The sequence below is a fragment of the Equus caballus genome, chromosome 1 (genome assembly GCF_041296265.1).
Source record: "Equus caballus isolate H_3958 breed thoroughbred chromosome 1, TB-T2T, whole genome shotgun sequence".
Taxonomy (NCBI): Eukaryota; Metazoa; Chordata; class Mammalia; order Perissodactyla; family Equidae; genus Equus; species Equus caballus.
In genome coordinates, this window is record NC_091684.1 from 198,117,773 (window position 1) to 198,135,301 (window position 17,529).

At 38.1% G+C, this 17,529-nt stretch overlaps 1 protein-coding gene across 13 annotated transcripts in view; it reads left to right on the forward strand.

The window, feature by feature from the left end:
• ATL1 (atlastin GTPase 1) overlaps positions 1 to 17,529 on the forward strand; it is an 84,457-nt gene that overhangs the window by 50,233 nt on the left and 16,695 nt on the right. For all 13 annotated transcript variants that reach the window (XM_070242582.1, XM_023624919.2, XM_070242574.1 and 10 more), the window contains 2 exons: positions 1,175 to 1,225; positions 3,622 to 3,678. In XM_070242582.1, the coding sequence (XP_070098683.1) occupies positions 1,175 to 1,225; positions 3,622 to 3,678 (108 nt within the window). The remainder of the gene's footprint in view (positions 1 to 1,174; positions 1,226 to 3,621; positions 3,679 to 17,529) is intronic.

The window sequence follows — 17,529 nt, forward strand, 5'->3', positions numbered from 1 at the left end:
TGTGGTTAGGACGATGAGCGGGTGCTGACAGGTGATTATTTTGTAAAGGACTTTAAAATAAAAGTCATGATTATAACCTATGACTAACTAGCTTTAAAAAATATACTTCTTAAATGAATGCGCTCTTAAAATCCTGAGTTAATATCTAATTTCTTCATAATCGACAGTATAAGCCATTTACACAAGCCAATTAAAACAAGATTGACTTTGTCTTTTTAATATTTATTATTTACTATTTATATTTTGCCTGAAGACATTGAATAGTTTTACTGAAAAATCTGCTAAGTCCTCAGTAATGACTATTTTTTATTATTATCTGAGAAATGATCTGTTCTTAAATACGTACACCAAGTATACTGTTTGTATGAGTACATAAACATATAAGCATCCTTAACTTTTCTTTGAAGTTAATGAAGCAGTAATGCATACATATAAGGATGTGTATGATAATGCGTGATATTTAGAACCTAACTTCCTTCCTTATATAAATTCCTATAGAGGAGTGGAACTCTTGATAGATTTAACCAAAATAATCAATTGTGAAGAAGTCAACATAATTTTTCAAGACAAAATTTTGTTTATGGGTTATTCAGTTCTAGATTGCTATTAATTTGGTGTGCTCACTAGAATGATTATTTTAGGGGCTGGCCCCATGGCCGAGTGGTTAAGTTCATACGCTCTGCTGCAGGCGGCTCAGTGTTTTGTTGGTTCGATTCCTGGGCGCGGACATGGCACTGCTCATCAAACCACACTGAGGCAGCGTCCCACATGCCACAACTAGAAGGACCCACAATGAAGAATATACAACTATGTACCAGGGGGTTTTGGGGAGAAAAAGGAAAAAAATAAAATCTTTAAAAAAAAACCAAACAAACCAGAATGATTATTTTATTGACTAGTTGTTAAATTAGGTTTGTAAAATAATTTTAATATTATGTCTCCAGGGCAGGTGCCTATGGTATTTCTGGAACAATTTTATGATCATTGTACTGTTTATTGTCTCTCAAACTGTCTTTACTCCTCTCTCAAGGTCTTATAAATATCATGATATAAGAATATATGTGCGAGAGTTTGATTTTGTGATAAATGAGATTTAGAAAAATAGAGAATGACAAAGTAAGTGCTTAAGATGATGCTAGTTATTTTCTCATTTTGACTTTGTTTCTTAATCAAGGTATATAACTTATCCCAAAATGTTCAGGAGGATGATCTTCAGCACCTCCAGGTAACAATGTTATACTCTTTATTTACTTATACTCTTTATTTATTTATTTATTTATCGTATATACCAGATGTACAATATCTGGTAATCTTTTGAGCATGTAGAGAAGAATTTCAGGATTTTGTTGGGCCTTCTTCTACCTGGAAAACTCAGTAGTTCAGGAAGATTTAGAAACTTAACCAAGTGGAAGTTATCCTATTTCCAGGATTCTTGTTACAATCCTGTATGGTTACGTGCTTTCTGATTCAGTTTTCAAATTCCTTTGTTTCTGTAGAGCTACTTGCTGTCAGCCCTGTATATGTGAAAATATATGGCAAGTTAGAGTGGAGAAAGAGTTTTTGATTTAAAAATGACCCAAAATGTGCAGTAGAAGTCTTACGTCAGGAGGTTAATGGCTGTTGGTGTGAGCCCAGTTGTAGGCCAGACTTTTTTCCTGTAGCCCACTTTCTGCCTGAGAACTATCGTCCATCAGCTATTTTATGATAGTCTGTAGAATTCTGTTTTAGATCTGGAAGAGACCTCAGTGACACTAATTTATCCTTCATGTCTTATAGATGAGGAAAATTTACCTAAACTCATTGGCTAATTAGTGGTAGAGTGGGAGTAGAGCTCTGGTCATCTCACTGGGCTCAGTGCCCCTTCCACTGTCCAGGCAGCATTTAAATCTCAAATAAGTAAGAGATGAGATATTTCCTAAAGATAGTTCACTTGTCTGTGACATTCTGCTTTCTTTCAATTCATGTTATTCTTGGTTACATGGCAAGACCTGTTGTTTCTCTGATAGTTTTCCTTGGCATATTTTATAGAAAATTTTGCTTTCAATATATTATTTCATCTTGGCAATAAGAGCCATGTGTAAATTTAGCAGATAACAAAGGATGAGAGAGCAGGATAATCCATGATATTGGAAATAATTTGGAGTTCACGTCCAGCATTACTCCCAAGTATATTTCTAGTACATCACACTTGACCATTTATGACAAATAGGCAATACACCAGATAATTGTCAGGTGTTTCTTATAATAAGTACAATTACTTTTTCAGGCATGTGTCATAACCTAGCCAATTACTTTCTGAGTTAATGACATGGCACCATTCAATGCTAGTTTAAGGATTTCTTTTTTAAAAAAGGACTGATTTTGGACTTTCATATTGAGTAAGTAATCCTTTTTTGAGATCATTTAAAAATATTCCCTAAATGACAACACCTCAACCCTCATCAAAAAAGATTGTGAATTCAGGGCTGGTCTGGTGATGCAGCGGTTAAGTTCACACGTTCCACTTGGGCCGCCCAGGGTTCACCAGTTTGGATCCCGGGTATGGACATGGCACTGCATGGCAGCCATACTGTGGCAGGCGTCCCACGTATAAAGTAAAGGAAGATGGGCATGGATGTTAGCTCAGGGCCAGTCTTCCTCAGCAAAAAAAAAAAAAAAAAAAGGCAGATTGGCAGCAGATGTTAGCTCAGGGCTGATCTTCCTCAAAACAAAAAAAAAGATTGTGAATTCAAATTATGTTAGTAGATGATTCTAATGAGAGTGTCTAATCCCTGGACAAGCTGCCTTTTAGATGTGATGTCCCACACTTCCATTTAATCACTCTCATCAGATGCCTAGTAATTCCCCTTTGCTTCCTAGATTCCCATGGCTCCCACGAGAGAGGCAGTGCAGTGCTGTGGAGCTACCCTAAAGGGGCAGGGGGAATTCTCTGTGTCAGCACTCTTCCCCAGCTCTGAGAAGCCACTGCGGCTTGTTGCTCCTGTGGATGAAGTGGCATTTCCTGTGTGCACAGAGGGAACCCTCTCAGCAGGGGCCCAATCACAGCCACCCCCTCACGTCTGTGTTCCCAAAAGCTTACATTTCTGTCAACACAAAAACTGATATGGTGCCTCTTAGTTGGGAGCAGTGAAAAATAAGAGAAGGCAGTGTATCTTTCTCTCCACTTTTTAAGCCAAGTGCCTACATGGTTTTGTAATAATCCAGGCCACTGTGCCGTTAAATTTCCTCAGGCAACAACTTTTGTAAATATATCCTATGTAGTTTATGGCTCTCTGCAAGTTCTGCTTTGAAAAGTCATTGAACATGTTTCTTTCTCCTCCATCTTCCCTAGACAAAATTGTCCTACATTCTAGATATAAAAGATGTTAGCTTTAAAGTGGAAACTTTACTTTTAAAATGTACTTTGTGTCTTTAATTTTTAAATATCCAATTACTGTAGCTCTGCTTTGTCTAATACTTAGTTCCTTAAAATGATTATTACAATGTTAATAACATAGTATTATCTTGCAGCTAGGACAAAAAATGAATGGAAGAAAGTCAAAAAGTAAAACTTTGCAGATACTGAAGTTTTCTCTGTGTGTGTGTGCGCGCGCACGCGTGTGTGTGTGATTTTCCTTCCAGCTTTTCACTGAGTACGGCAGACTGGCAATGGAGGAAACCTTCCTGAAACCATTTCAGGTGAGTGAGGGTAAAAGGCTAATAAATTCTTATTAGATTTTCCTAAGACCATAACCAGGTATTTTAATTGAGAGGGTCATATTTCTTTCTCTTTTTCTTTATTTCATTCAAGAAGTGCTTTTGAATACCTATTTAATGCTATTTGATGCAAGGAGGAGATAGAAATGGAGAAATAAAAATTTAACAAATTATTTAAAAAAAGAAATGGGAAAATAAAAAGATGAATTAGGTATTTTGGTCCCTACAGGAATATCAGCTTTTCTCCCCTGAACCCAACCCTAGAGGTGTCACAGAAACCGGAAGAAAATTGATGAATTTGTCACATATAAAAGCTAAAAACAAGCAAGACTCCTGGGACAAGAGAAGGTGGTTGCAAGCCACAGCAAAAGCTGGCTAAGCACCAGAGACAGGCTGTTAGCAAGGCAAGGTTTTTAGAGATGCCTTTTTCTTTTTTACACCCTGACCTGCATAAACCATTACCTGCTCCATTGCACTGAGGTAGGTATCAGAAGAATAGCAACCACCTCAGCCTCTGCTAGGGGTGCCGGGGTAACATCAGCGCAGTAGCTGAGCTCGGGTTGGGTAGAATAAGCAGACTATTGGCCCTTCAGTGCTCCCTCCGCCCCGCACCCCCCCTTTAATAGACCAAGAACCAGGAGACTGTAACCAAGTCAAACAGCCCTTGAAAACAGTCCTTGGAGGAGGTACAGATTAAACACTGAAGACTGTCCGCCTGAAACATGCCAGCTTCAGCCTAGGCTTTCAGGGGACCCTCAAGCTGCCCCAGAATTTAGCCCCTCCCTGCAGACACACATCACCAGCCAAGGTGAATTCTGCCTGAGAGGAATGTGAGCACACAAGGAAACTGACCAACTGAAAAAGGGCAAAGAGAATTAACGGCTCAGGTGGCAAGGAGTTTAAAATGCACTGTATTAGTGATCTATTGCTGTACAACCTGTCATCCCAGAACTGTAAGAATGTATTCTCTCACACAGCTCTGGAGGGCCAGGATCTGGAGGGGCTGAGCCTGGGTTTCTCATAGTTGTGCTCAAGATGTTGCCATGGAGACGTTCTCTAAGACTTGACCAGAGGGTCCACTTCCAGGCTCACTTAGTTGCCTGCTGGCCGGAGGCTTCAGTTCCTCCCCACGTGACCCTCCCATGGGGCTGCCTGCAGCAGGCTCTCCCAAAGCAAATGCTCTCATTGCAGGAGAGTGACCAGAGAACCTGCAACCTTTATAACCTAATCTTGGAGGAGAAGACACCATCAGTGCTGCTAAATTCTGTTGGTCATTCACCAACCCTGGTGTGATGTGGGAGGGAACTACACAGAGGATGGAGATTCCAGGAAGCAGGGACCTGGGGGCCTTCTCAGAGGCAGACGACCATAAGGCATATCAAGTATTCTTAAATAAGGGATGAATAGCTCATGCTTCCAGTAATAGAAGATTAGGTAATTTGGATTAAGCTTCTTCCTGCCAATAATCACAAAAACTTGACAGAAAATTAAAAATTTGTCTGAATGAATGAGTATTAACAAGATAGTAAAAAATTGTTGAGCCCCAAGGGAAGATGGGGGCCGATGAGGGGATAGGTATTATGTAAACACCAATCGGAAGAAAGCTAATGTGGCTACTTCGTTTACTTCAAGTGAAGTAAACTTTAAGAAAAAAGCATTACTAAAGATAAAAATGGTAGTTCTTAATAATACATGAGTTGTAAGTAAACAAATTAGTAAATATGTAAGCAAATGTAAACAAACATTGTCTATATATGAAATAAAAATTTCTAGTTTATGGTAGATAAGAAAGAACCAAAATACTGGACAAAATAGTATGTACATTTTGATCCTTATATTAAGCAGGAGGAGCATTAAAATTACCTAGAGTTTAAAAGCATTTGTGTGATAGTTAAAAGTTCAAGGGTTGCCACAAGAGTAATAGAGCTCGAGTATATTGTATCCAGGGCAGTAGAGGTGAAAATGGTATCAGAAAAGAACAAACAAATAAAACACGTAAATACTGCGATCACTCAAAGAGAACAAGAGAAAAGAAAAGGGAAGCGAGGAGAAGAGGGACAGAAAGAAAGCACAAAGCCAAGAGGTACAGAGAAGGCCTTGTGCAAGTGTGGCACGACTTCAGTAAGTGCAGATTGACGTCACCAGAGAGACCATCAGTGTTTACAAACATGAAAAACCCAACTGTATGTTATCCATAAGAAACATATGAAAACACCAGAACGTGCTCATTTGAAAACAAAGGTGTGGAAAAAGATGCAGCAGGCACATAGTGAAAGAAAGCGTGGGTATCTATATAATGTGAGACTTCAGGTCAATAAACATTAGTGAGAATAAAGAAGTTCATAATCATAAAAAGTTCACTAGGAAGATAAAAGAATTCTAAATTTTTATGTCAAATAGCCCCAAAATATATAAAGTAAACATTGCTAGAGGGGCCGGCCCAGTGGTGCAGCAGTTAAGTGTACATGTTCTGCTTCGGCTGCCTGGTTTCGCCAGTTTGGATCCCGGGTGCGGACATGGCACCACTTGGCAAGCCATGCTGTGGTGGGTGTCCCACATATAAAGTGGAGGAAGATGGGCATGGATGTTAGCTCAGGGCCAGTCTTCCTCAGCAAAAAGAGGAGGCTTGGTAGCAGATGTTAGCTCAAGGGCTAATCTTCCTCAAAAATTAGAAGAAAATTGCTAGAACCATATGAGGAAATTTATACTAACATAGCTTTCCTAACTGTTCGTAGGTCAGACAAATATTAAATTAGTAAAGATGGAGAAGATGTGAAACACAGGGCTGACGCACTTGCTTTTTTGGACGTGTATACCTAACAAACAGTACACATTGCTCTTCACCGTCAGGTGCATTTACAAAAATTTACCACATACTAAGCTACAAAGCAGGGCTCCACAAATTTCAAAAGATTAAATTGGATAATCTAGTTAAAAGTTAATAAGAAAGTGCTCATTAAAAAATGCATATTTTGGGGGCCGGCCCCATGGCCGAGTGGTTATGTTTGCGTGCTCTGCTTTGGCGGCCCAGGGTTTCGCCGGTTCGGATCCTGGGCACAGACATGGCACCGCTCATCAGGCCATGTTGAGATGGTGTCCCACATGCCACAACTTGAAGGACTGACAACTAAAAATATACAACTGTGTGCTGGGGGGATTTGGGTAGGAAAAAAGCAGGAAAAAAAAAAAGAAGATTGGCAACAGTTGTTAGCTAAGGTGCCAATCTTTAAGAAAAAAAAAAAACGCATGTTTTGGAAATTTAAGCACACATTTAAAAAATAATTTATGAGTCAATCAAAATCATAATAAAAAATTGAAAATACTGAGAACTGAATGCTTTAAAAAATCATGCATGTTGAAAATTAAATGTTATAATGAAAATAGTGCTTGGAGGAAAAAAATATAGCCCTAAATGTTTATATTAGGAAACAAGGCAGAAAATTAGCGATGTAAGCACAAATTAAGAGAAAAAAACAACAGAAGAACCCTAAAGAAAATAAAAGAAAAAAGTTAGATAAGAGCTACATGCTTCAAGATGGATCAATCTTAGGAACATAACATGAAGTGAAAGCTAGTTATCTCTGAAAGACTATGTATAGTATGATGGCATTTTTAATATAGTTCAGAAATGAGCTGAACTAAACTAAATGGCATATTGTTTAAGAATACATATATATATGTCATAAAACTATATTGAAGGCAAAATTTAGGACAGTGGTTAACATGTATGTCACATATGTTATTTTGCAGTTGTCATAAAATGTTTAATCTTTAAAAAAATCAATGGTATGTCTCAAAACCAGCAATTACCAACTAGCAAATGTAAGTTTTTTAAAAAGGATAACATTCACAATAGCAAGTAAAAAAAAGCTTTGGCAATTAGCTACCAAAATATAAGACCTTTATGGAGAAGGATTCAAAGCTCTATTAAAGATCATAAAGGAAAATTTATATAACACAGATAAAATGTGACTCCAGATGGGATGATTTAATGTCGTAGAGAATTTAATTCTCCCCAAGTTAATCAATAAACTCAGTGCAGTTTTGATTAAAATTACAGCAGGACTTTTTTTTGAGAAATCTGACACATTTTTCTGTGACTTACATGGAAGAATTAAGTTCTGTTTTGACTTGTCAGTTTTTAAAAAGGAAATCCAAACTGGAGGACTAAACACAAACTAGAAAACCATAAGAATGAAAGTGGCATGGTTCTACAGATACAAGAAAAAAGCCCAATGGAACGAAACAGTTCAAATATGTCCCTGTATACCTGGAAACCGGGTATTCAATAAAGGTGGTGTCATAAACCAGTGAGAAATGGATGGATTAATAGCTGGGGTTTGGAAAAACTGTCACTGTTTGAAGAAAAAGTTGGATTTTTACTAAACACCACATCTAGAAGTGAGCTCCAATTGGATTAAAGAATCAAGTATGAAAGTTAAAACTATAAAGCTAATAGAAGACAATACTGGAGAATTTCCTTCTGAACTGGGGTGAAGAAACATTTATTTACTAAGACTCCCCAAAATAAACCATGGTGTGAAAAATTGGTGGATATTACTACATCAAAATAGCATATTTCTGTTTATCAGATGACTCTACAAGCAAAGTGAGGGGGTGGTAGTAGATAGGGACAATGTCAAAAGTCAACAAGGGATTAATATATAGAATATATAAGGAAGTTTTGCAAATAAGTGAGACTTGGACACCAGTCAACAATCAGCAAAGGAACCACTGCACAGCTATTAGAATGGACAGATTCCAGGGCACTGACAACACCACAGGCTCCACAAATGAGGATGTGGAGCAGCAGGAGTTCTCAGTAACTGCTGGTGGGGATGCAAATAGTACAGCCACTTTGGAAGACACTTTGGTGGTTTCTTACAAAACTAAACATACTCTTACCATATGATCCAGCAGTCATGCTCCTTGGTACTTACTCAAAGGAGTTGAAAACTTAGATCCACACAAAAACCTGCTCACGGATGTTTTTAGCAGCTTTATTCATAATTGCCAAGACTTGCAAGCAACCAAGATGTCCTTCAGTAGATGAATGGGTAACTATGTGATACATCCATATCTGATACATCCAGATGATGGAATATTATTCAGTGCTAAAAAGAAATGAGCAGTCAAGCCATAAAAAGACATGGAAGGAAACTTAAATGCAAAGGGAGCCAATCTGAAAAGCCTACATTCTGTATGATTCCAACTATATGACATTCTGGAAAAGGCAAAACTATGGGACAGTTAAAGATCAGTGGTTGGTGGGTATAGGGGGAGCAAGGGGCAGAGAAATGCATAAGCAGAGCACAGAGGATTTTTTGAGCAGTAAAAATACTCTGTATGATACCATAATGATGGATGTATGTCATATATGTCGTTATATATTGGTCCAAACCCATAGAATGTACAACACTAAGAGTGAACCCTAAGGCAAACTGTGGACTGTGAGTGATTATGATGAGTCATTGTAGATTCATTCTTGGTAAAAAATGTACCATTCTGGTGAGTGATGTTGATAATAGGGGAGTCTGTGTGGAGGAGCAGGTGGTATATGGCAAATCTCTGTACCTCTGTACTTTTCTCTCAATTTTATTGTAAACCTAAAATTGCTCTACAAAAATAGTCTCAAAAAACACATTCAAAAATGATAAACAGAACTTAATTTAAAAAATAGGCAAAGGATATACAGTCACATGTCACTTAATGACGAGGATACATTCTGGGAAATGTGTCATTAGGCGATTTCCTCATTATGCAAACATCATAGACTGTACTTAGACAAACCCAGACGGTATAGCCTACCACACACCTAAGCTCCACACCATTGGATTATGCCGTCTGTCGTTGACCAAAACGACATTATGCAGTCATTATGCAGTGCCTGACTGTATAGACAGTTCACAGAAAGGAAACCTGAATGACTAACATATTTTTGAAGGGATGTCAACTCTAATTGATAATCAGATAAAAATTAAAACAATGACATATCACTTTACACTCATTAGACAGGCAAAAAGTACAACACAAGGATAATACCAAGTGAGAGCTAGGATTTGGTAGATGGGAGCTCTCAGGCCCTGCTGGTAAAAGTGCAGATTGGAGCAGCCATTCTGTGGAACAGGGGAAACATTCCAGGATCTTCACTATAGCATTATGGAGTGGTAGTGGCAGGAAGTTGGAGGCTACTTAGGTGCCCATCACTGGAAGATGGGTACAGAAAGTAAGGTAAAAAGCATACTGTGGGGAGTTTTGCAACATCCAAAGGCAATGAACCTGAAGTGTATGGGGGCATGAATAGACTGTTAAAATTCATACTGAATTAAGTAGGAAAAAAGTTTATCTATAACACAATACTATTTATGATTATTTAAAACACTTTATGTACACAAGATAATGTACATTAGAATGGGTCTGGTTGAAGGCAGACAGTTGAGGAATGGGAGTGAGGATCTGGGAAAAATATGATGAAGCAAGAAAGAGGCCTTTGGGTGGAGAAATTGATGGTATGCTGTAAGTGCAGGAGTATGAATCTCTCCCTGAGGTCTGGGGAAGGTGGTGGGAGAGGAGTCGAAGTGGAATAACCAGATCCTGTTTGCAATCTTCTGTATGGCTTATAATACTTACTAGGCTTTGTCTTTTTTTTAAGTTATTTAATCATTTGTCAGGTTGATAGTTGAAGTGTTGTATGGTAATTAGGCTATTTGCTTTGATTTTTCTCTTCTCTGAACTTGTTACTCAGGACCCGTTGGCATAGACGGGGGAACTCCACTATAAATTTTAGAGAGGAATTTTGTCTTACCAGCAGGTGTCACTGCTTCTTACACTTTGCCAGATCTACTAAAACCAAAAGAGGTCAACGAATGCTCTGATAATAGTAGATAGGTAGGTAGATAGAGTGATAGAAAAAACTTTGAGATCATCATTTGTTGGCATGAAATGTTAGAGAAAGGACAAAGCTTTGCCTGAATGAGTCAACAATGACTCCTAAACAGATTTGGACTTATAAATCTAAGTATCTGAAATTGAAATAAGAAACTTAGTAAGTAGCAAAAGTGGCTTCCAAAGCTATTTAATAGTGTTTAAAATTAAAGCTACCAAATTCAAAACAAAACATACTACACATCATGAAATTAAAAGATAAAATGCAAATATATATTTCAAATCTCAGAACATTTAAAATATTAGCAAAATAATTCACATTTAAATTAGAAAAAGCATAGAGAGAAAAAATTCCAGAATAAAATAACTTACATAAAAGTTCAATTAATTCAGCAAGGTTTTTTTTAGCAGGTCACCACTTTTATCCTCATCCTCCGTCTGAGAAGATAGCAGCTTTATTTATTCAGATAAAATTGTGGCAAAATTTTAAACATTGCCTGAGAAAGTAAGGTGAGGGAGAATGAAATATAGAAAATAATTTTTTCTACAAAGAATCCTAAAATTTATATGGAACATCAAAAGACCCTCAATAGCTAAAGGAATCCTGAGGAAAAAGAACAAAGCTGGAGTTATCACACTCCCTGATTTCAAAATATACTACGAAGCTATAGTAACCAAAACAGCATGGTACTAGCATAAAAACAGACACACAGATCAATGGAACAGAATTGAGAGCCCGGAAAGAAACCCACACATATATGGATAGCTAATTTTTGACAAGGGAGCCAAGAGCATACAATGGAGAAAGGAGAGTCTCTTCAATAAACGGTGTTGGGAAAACTGGACAGCCACATGCAAAAGAATGAAAGTATACCATTATCGTACCCCAAGCACAAAAATCAACTCAAAATGGATTAAAGACTTGAATGTAAGACCTGAAACCATGAAACTTCTAGAAGAAAACATAGGCAGTATGCTCTTTGACATTGGTCTTAGCATATTTTCAAGAGCCATGTCTGACCGGGCATGGGAAACAAAAGAAAAAATAAACGAATGGGACTACATCAAACTAAAAAGCTTCTGCACAGCAAAGGAAACCATCAACAAAATGAAAAGACAACCTAACAATTGGGAGAAGATATTTGCAAACCATATATCAGATAAGGGGTTAATATCCAAAATATACAAAGAACTCATACATGTCAACAACAAAAAAACCAACAACCCAATTAAAAAATGAGCAAAAGATCTGAACAGAGATTTCCCCAAAGAATGTAAATGGATGGCCAACAGGCACATGAAAAGATGTTCAACGTCATTAGCTATCAGGGAAATGCAAATCAAAACTACAATGAAAGATCACCTCACTCCCATCAGAATGGCTATAATTAACAAGACAGGAAACAGCAAGTGTTGGAGAGGATGTGGAGAGAAGGGAACCCTTGTTCACTGCTGGTGGGAGTGCAAACTGGTGCACCCACTATGGAAAGCAGTATGGAGTTTCCTCAGAAAATTAAGAATAGATCTACCATATGATCCAGCTATTCCACTGCTGGGTATTTATCCAAAGAACTTGAAAACACAAATGCATAAAGATAACATGCACTCCTGTGTTCATTGCAGCCTTATTCACAATACCCAAGACTTGGGAGCAACGTAGGTGCCCATCAAGGGACGAATGGATAAAGAAGATGTAGTATATATACACAATGGACTACTACTCAACTGTAAGACAAGATGAAATCCAGCCTTTTGTGACAACACGGATGCCCCTTGAGGGTATTATGCTGAGTGAAATAAGTCAGAGGGAGAAAGTCAAATACCATATGATGTCACTCATAAGTAGAAGATAAAAACAATGACAGACAAACACATAGCAACAGAGATTGGATTGGTGGTTACCGGAGGGGAAGGGGGAGCGAGGAGAGTGAAAGGGGTGGTTAGGCACATGTGTGGTGATGGATCGTAATTAGTCTTTGGGTGGTGAACATGATGTAATCTACACAGAAATTGAAATATATTACGATATACACCTGAAAGTTATATAATGTTATAATCCAATGTTACTGCAATAAAAAAATATTTAAAATTTTAAAAACACAAGATCAAAGAAAAAATAAAATAATTTGTTCTAAACTAATAATTTCACAAATTTAAAATAGAAGAATTCTTAACTCTGAAACAGAGTGAAATTATAAATAATAAGCGAGGTGTATCTGAGGCAGTAAAAGTGAGGGCATTTAGCCAATGGAATGAATAGCTGAATTAACAGATTAATTTGATTCTTAAATCAAGTCAATTTATATCAAGCAAACAAAATATCTGTCATTGTATTTAATAACTATTTTTAAAAAGAGAACTAAAAGCTAAGTGAATTCAGTTTAAAAGCAAAAGCAAAGTTTAGCTAACGGTGTGTTGGTAAATATTTACCGCAGGCTGCGGGGGAGGGAGGAGGAGGGTCTGGTCTGGAGCGTTTGCTGGTTTCTGTGGTGTAAATACTTTTACCACGGCCAATTTCAAGCTACTAACATGATGTCAGCTGACTTGTAAGATTCCTCAAATTTTAACCACTGTTCTTTGCAAGCTTATAAGAGCTAGTTCTGAACTACTTAGCACACTGAGGAAGTTTAATCCATATTAAGACATAGTATGCCGTTCTCTATGTGACATTACTTGTTTTGCTCACTATGAGCTCCTGAATCTTAACTATAATAATCCAGCAGTAGCTACAATCATCCATGTAATTTTCTATAAAAACAACTAAGTTCCTTGGGTTCTCTACCTTAGGACTTCAACAGATTTGGTTGAGAATGACTCAGTACATTTGCATTAATTTAAATGTGATTGTATGTAATACCAATGCAGATTTTACGAGGACTTTGGATAATAATTTCCAATTTGCTTTAAGAAATTCATGAAAATATCTTGTCAGGTGTGGTAGGAGACTTCTCTCTATTTGGGTCTATGAATTTTTCTTCCGTGGTCATTTGGACTTGGGTAAGCCATACCTGGCCCCACATTGCTCTGCACTGAGATGATTACATCCTTGGGTCAGGATCCTTAGTACTAATTATGGGAATTTTTTGGATTGTTAAATATTATCTGAAGTTCATTTTAAATGGAGTTTAATTTACAGACTGTTTTTCAACACCAAGAGAGGCTGTCTTCCTCCAATTCTCTCTGCTGGACGATTGGCCACTAGCTACCTGCTCCCCCAAGAAAGGCTTAGTTCCCATTTGTGTGGCTCTGCAGCTTTTTCTGTGTGTGCTTGTCACTCCTGTCCTCTCAGTTCTGCTGGGCTGTGGTGGTGGAGAGGGTTTTACTTGTTCTGCGAGGTTGTGATAACAGTGAATTTACTTTGGGTCTGAGCTGAAAATGAATTCCTCAGTTTGCTGGAAATTGGGCTCTAAGATGCCTGTGTATTATGCCATTAAGTGTGCCCTTTGGCTGTGGCAGCCCAGGAGTTTAGTGTTTAACCATTTCATGTCCTCTAATTATATGGACTACTAAAGTATGGTCTCATCATTCACTCAAGCCAACTTCTTAGATGTCAAACATTTCCAAGTTGCATTTCTACATGGCAGGTGTGTTTATAGGCCAGTCTGCAAAAGCCTATTTAATCTATAGCAAGCTTAAATACTAGCCATGATATTCGTGAACCCTGGTTCCTTTAAGCCAAAGCTCTGTTTTATCCAATTATTCCTGGACCTCTCTGAGGCGTGGAGCCCTGAGACAGATAGATGGGTGTGCTGGCAGTATTTAGGTTGTGTGGCTAGCAGAGAAGAGATGGATTTTCATGAGATCTGCAGCCTTGGTGATAGACACAGAGCAAGGTTTTTTAAGCACCTGAATTAAAATTACCTTGGGAGCCTATTAGTTTAAATTTCTGAGCTATACCCCAGTTTTATTGAATCAACTCTGTGTTGGGACCAGGGAATTGGCACTCTCCAGGTCATTCTTAAGCACTCAGCATTTGAGGACTGAATTAGCAACTGAGCACACCCTGGCAGAGGGCTTGTATGGTACAGGAGGCTCTGGTAACAGAGAGATGGGGTGCCATTTCTGTAAACAGGTGGTTAGTAGACTAAGGTCTGCCTGTAATAGCAAAATAAGAAGGATAAACCCTAAAACACTTTCCTGCACACAAGCTTGAACCTCTTCTCTCAGAAGCCGTATTTCATTCTTGAGTGTGTGTTTTAGGACTGTTCACTTCTATTCTCTTCTCTTTCATCTCCTCAGTATTAAGTACTCTGCCTTCTGGATTAGTGAATTCATCCCAGTTTTCTCCCATAGCATTTTCACTAACCATTTTCATACACTGAAAGGCCCACTAACACCCTAGGCCTTAGAAATACATTTGAGTCAGGGCCTGCCTGGTGGCGCAGCAGTTAAGTGCACGCATTCTGCTTCGGCGGCCTAGGGTTCACCAGTTTGGATCCTGGGTGCGGACATGGCACTGCTTGGCAAATCGTGCTGTGGTAGGCGTCCCATATATAAAGTAGAGGAAGATGGGCACTAACATTAGCTCAGGGCCAGTCTTCCTCAGCAAAAAGAGGAGGATTGGCAGCAGATGTTAGCTCAGGGCTAATCTTCCTCAAAAAAATAAATAAATAAAAGAAATAGTTTTGACTCAACACACACATACGTGCGCTCAAGCAAACACACAAACACGCAGTAACTGTGTGAGGTAATGGATGTGTTACTTCTGTGTATGTATCACAATCTGTGTATGTATTACATCATCACATTGTAGACCTTAAACTTACCCAATGTTATATGTCAATTGTATCTCAGTAAAGCTGGGGAAAAAAGATTTGAATCCTCTTTGTGAGATAAAGGTGAAACTCAATTCTTCATGTTCCTTTTGGTAGAGATGTAATTATCAGTAAGCAGATCAATCCATACCAGTTTTGAGGTTAATCTGAAGATTGCTGGAAAATAACAGTAGAGGAAGCGTATAATAATGTAATATTATAAACCTTCTGTTTCTTCACAATTTCTCGTTCAAATTGGGCCTACATATGAAAAACTAGGAATTATTTTACTCTAGTTTCTTAATTATGTTTAAGGACCTTTTATTTCCATGATTTACGAATGTTCATCTACAGAATACATTCTTTGATAGTGATTTCAGCTACTTTGAAACACAACATCCTTCGTCAAATATCTGTGACGACTGTAACTGCCAAGTCATAGCAGAGAAATCCATGACTTCACTGAGAGAATGGGAAGCTATTGTTTGTCTGCTTGGTCTGTAAATCAAAGGAAAAGGACAGCTGTCTGGGAAAGCCCCCTTACCCCGTGTTCTGTCCAGAGAGCAGTGTGGTCTGAGAGCTGCCTGAATTAGAATGAGTATTCCTCTGGCTGCATAGAATGAGGTCAGTGAGGAGACCAGGACTCTCCCACCGTCCTCATGGAGGTACAGAATTGTCCAGAGGACCTACATACCCAGAACAATTCATTGAGCAGTTGTTTTGTGCCAGACGCTGTGCTAAGTATGTTTCTTACATTATTCAAGTAAATGTTCATTATCTTTATATAAACAAGTAATGTTGTTACTCCTTTATTTTGTTTCTCTTTTTTAACTGATGAGGAAATACTGAGGCATAGAGTAGTTAAGAAACTTGTCCCTGGTCACATATGTCTGCGAGTTGCAGAGCTGGCCTTCAGCCTAGGCCTCAGGCTCAAGGCCCTCGTGCCTCACTACTATCCTATAGGGCCTCTCCTCCTCCTCCTATTCCTAGGCACGCATTGAGCTATATCTTCTGGTCTTTCATTTGAATATGCACATCCCATCTCACAGACTAAATTATAAATACCCTAAAAGCAGGAGCTCTGTAATTTACCTTTTTTAGTCTAGAGCACCTGCTTTTTATACAGCAGATTTTCTGTTAATGTCTGAGGCTGTCCCCGATTGGTTGGCTTCCAGTGGGCTGTTGATTGAAGTGAGTTGTTACTTAATCAGCTGGGTTTAAAACAAGTTCTAGGGTTTACTTGCTACCTGCAACTGAAATTAGAATGGAAATTGACTGATTAAACAGATTAAGAACGAGTTTGGGTATTTACTGACTCCATGGCTCTAGAACAGTTAGTCTTTTCCTGGGAGCTTAGGAGTATTTTTACATATTCATGATGGATGTGCACATAAATTTAGCATTATATTTCAGCTAACATTATTTCGTACAAGCTTTTTATGCTGGCATGTATTGATGCATTCCACATATTTGTAATATTAATAACTATGTAATATTTTACCATATGAATATGCCATAATTTGTATTGCCGTTTCCAATTGTTGAGCATTTGGATTTTTTTTTTTCGATTTTTCATTATTGCTCGTAGTAATGCTATAACACTCCTTTTGAATAATTTCCTAAAGGATCTAGTCTCCAAAGGGAAGTTCACAAAGGTTATAATGTTTTTCATGATTAAAAAATTTTATGATCAGTTGTAGGATATGCACAGCATAGTCCATCATTTGCCCCAGTGCTTGACTGGATTTAATTCATTAAAAAAGGTATTTATGACTTCAAATATTTTTATCTGAACAAATTAGGATAGTTTATATTCTTGATTTCTGTCTCTACCTGTATGTGTGAACAGATCATTCAGCAGGGTGGAAAAACTTAAGGCTTTTGAAATAAGGACTGAGATTCATAGAATTCCATGCATGATAAATGGAAAGCATGCCAATTATCTTGGGAGGGGCTGGGGCCAGCGGGTGTGCTGTGGCTGGCTCATGCCAGCTCCTGAGAGCTAATTAGTAAATATTCAGGAATTATATTAGCTTGAAATCGGCCATGGTGGGCATATTTACACAACAGAAATGGTCAAATACTACAAATCAAGGCACTTTGTTGTTGTGGGAGAGCCAGTTTAACAGCACATCGCTGGATGGGAGAGAAGCATTAGGCAGAGAAGCTGGGAACTTGACACTATAGAGAGATA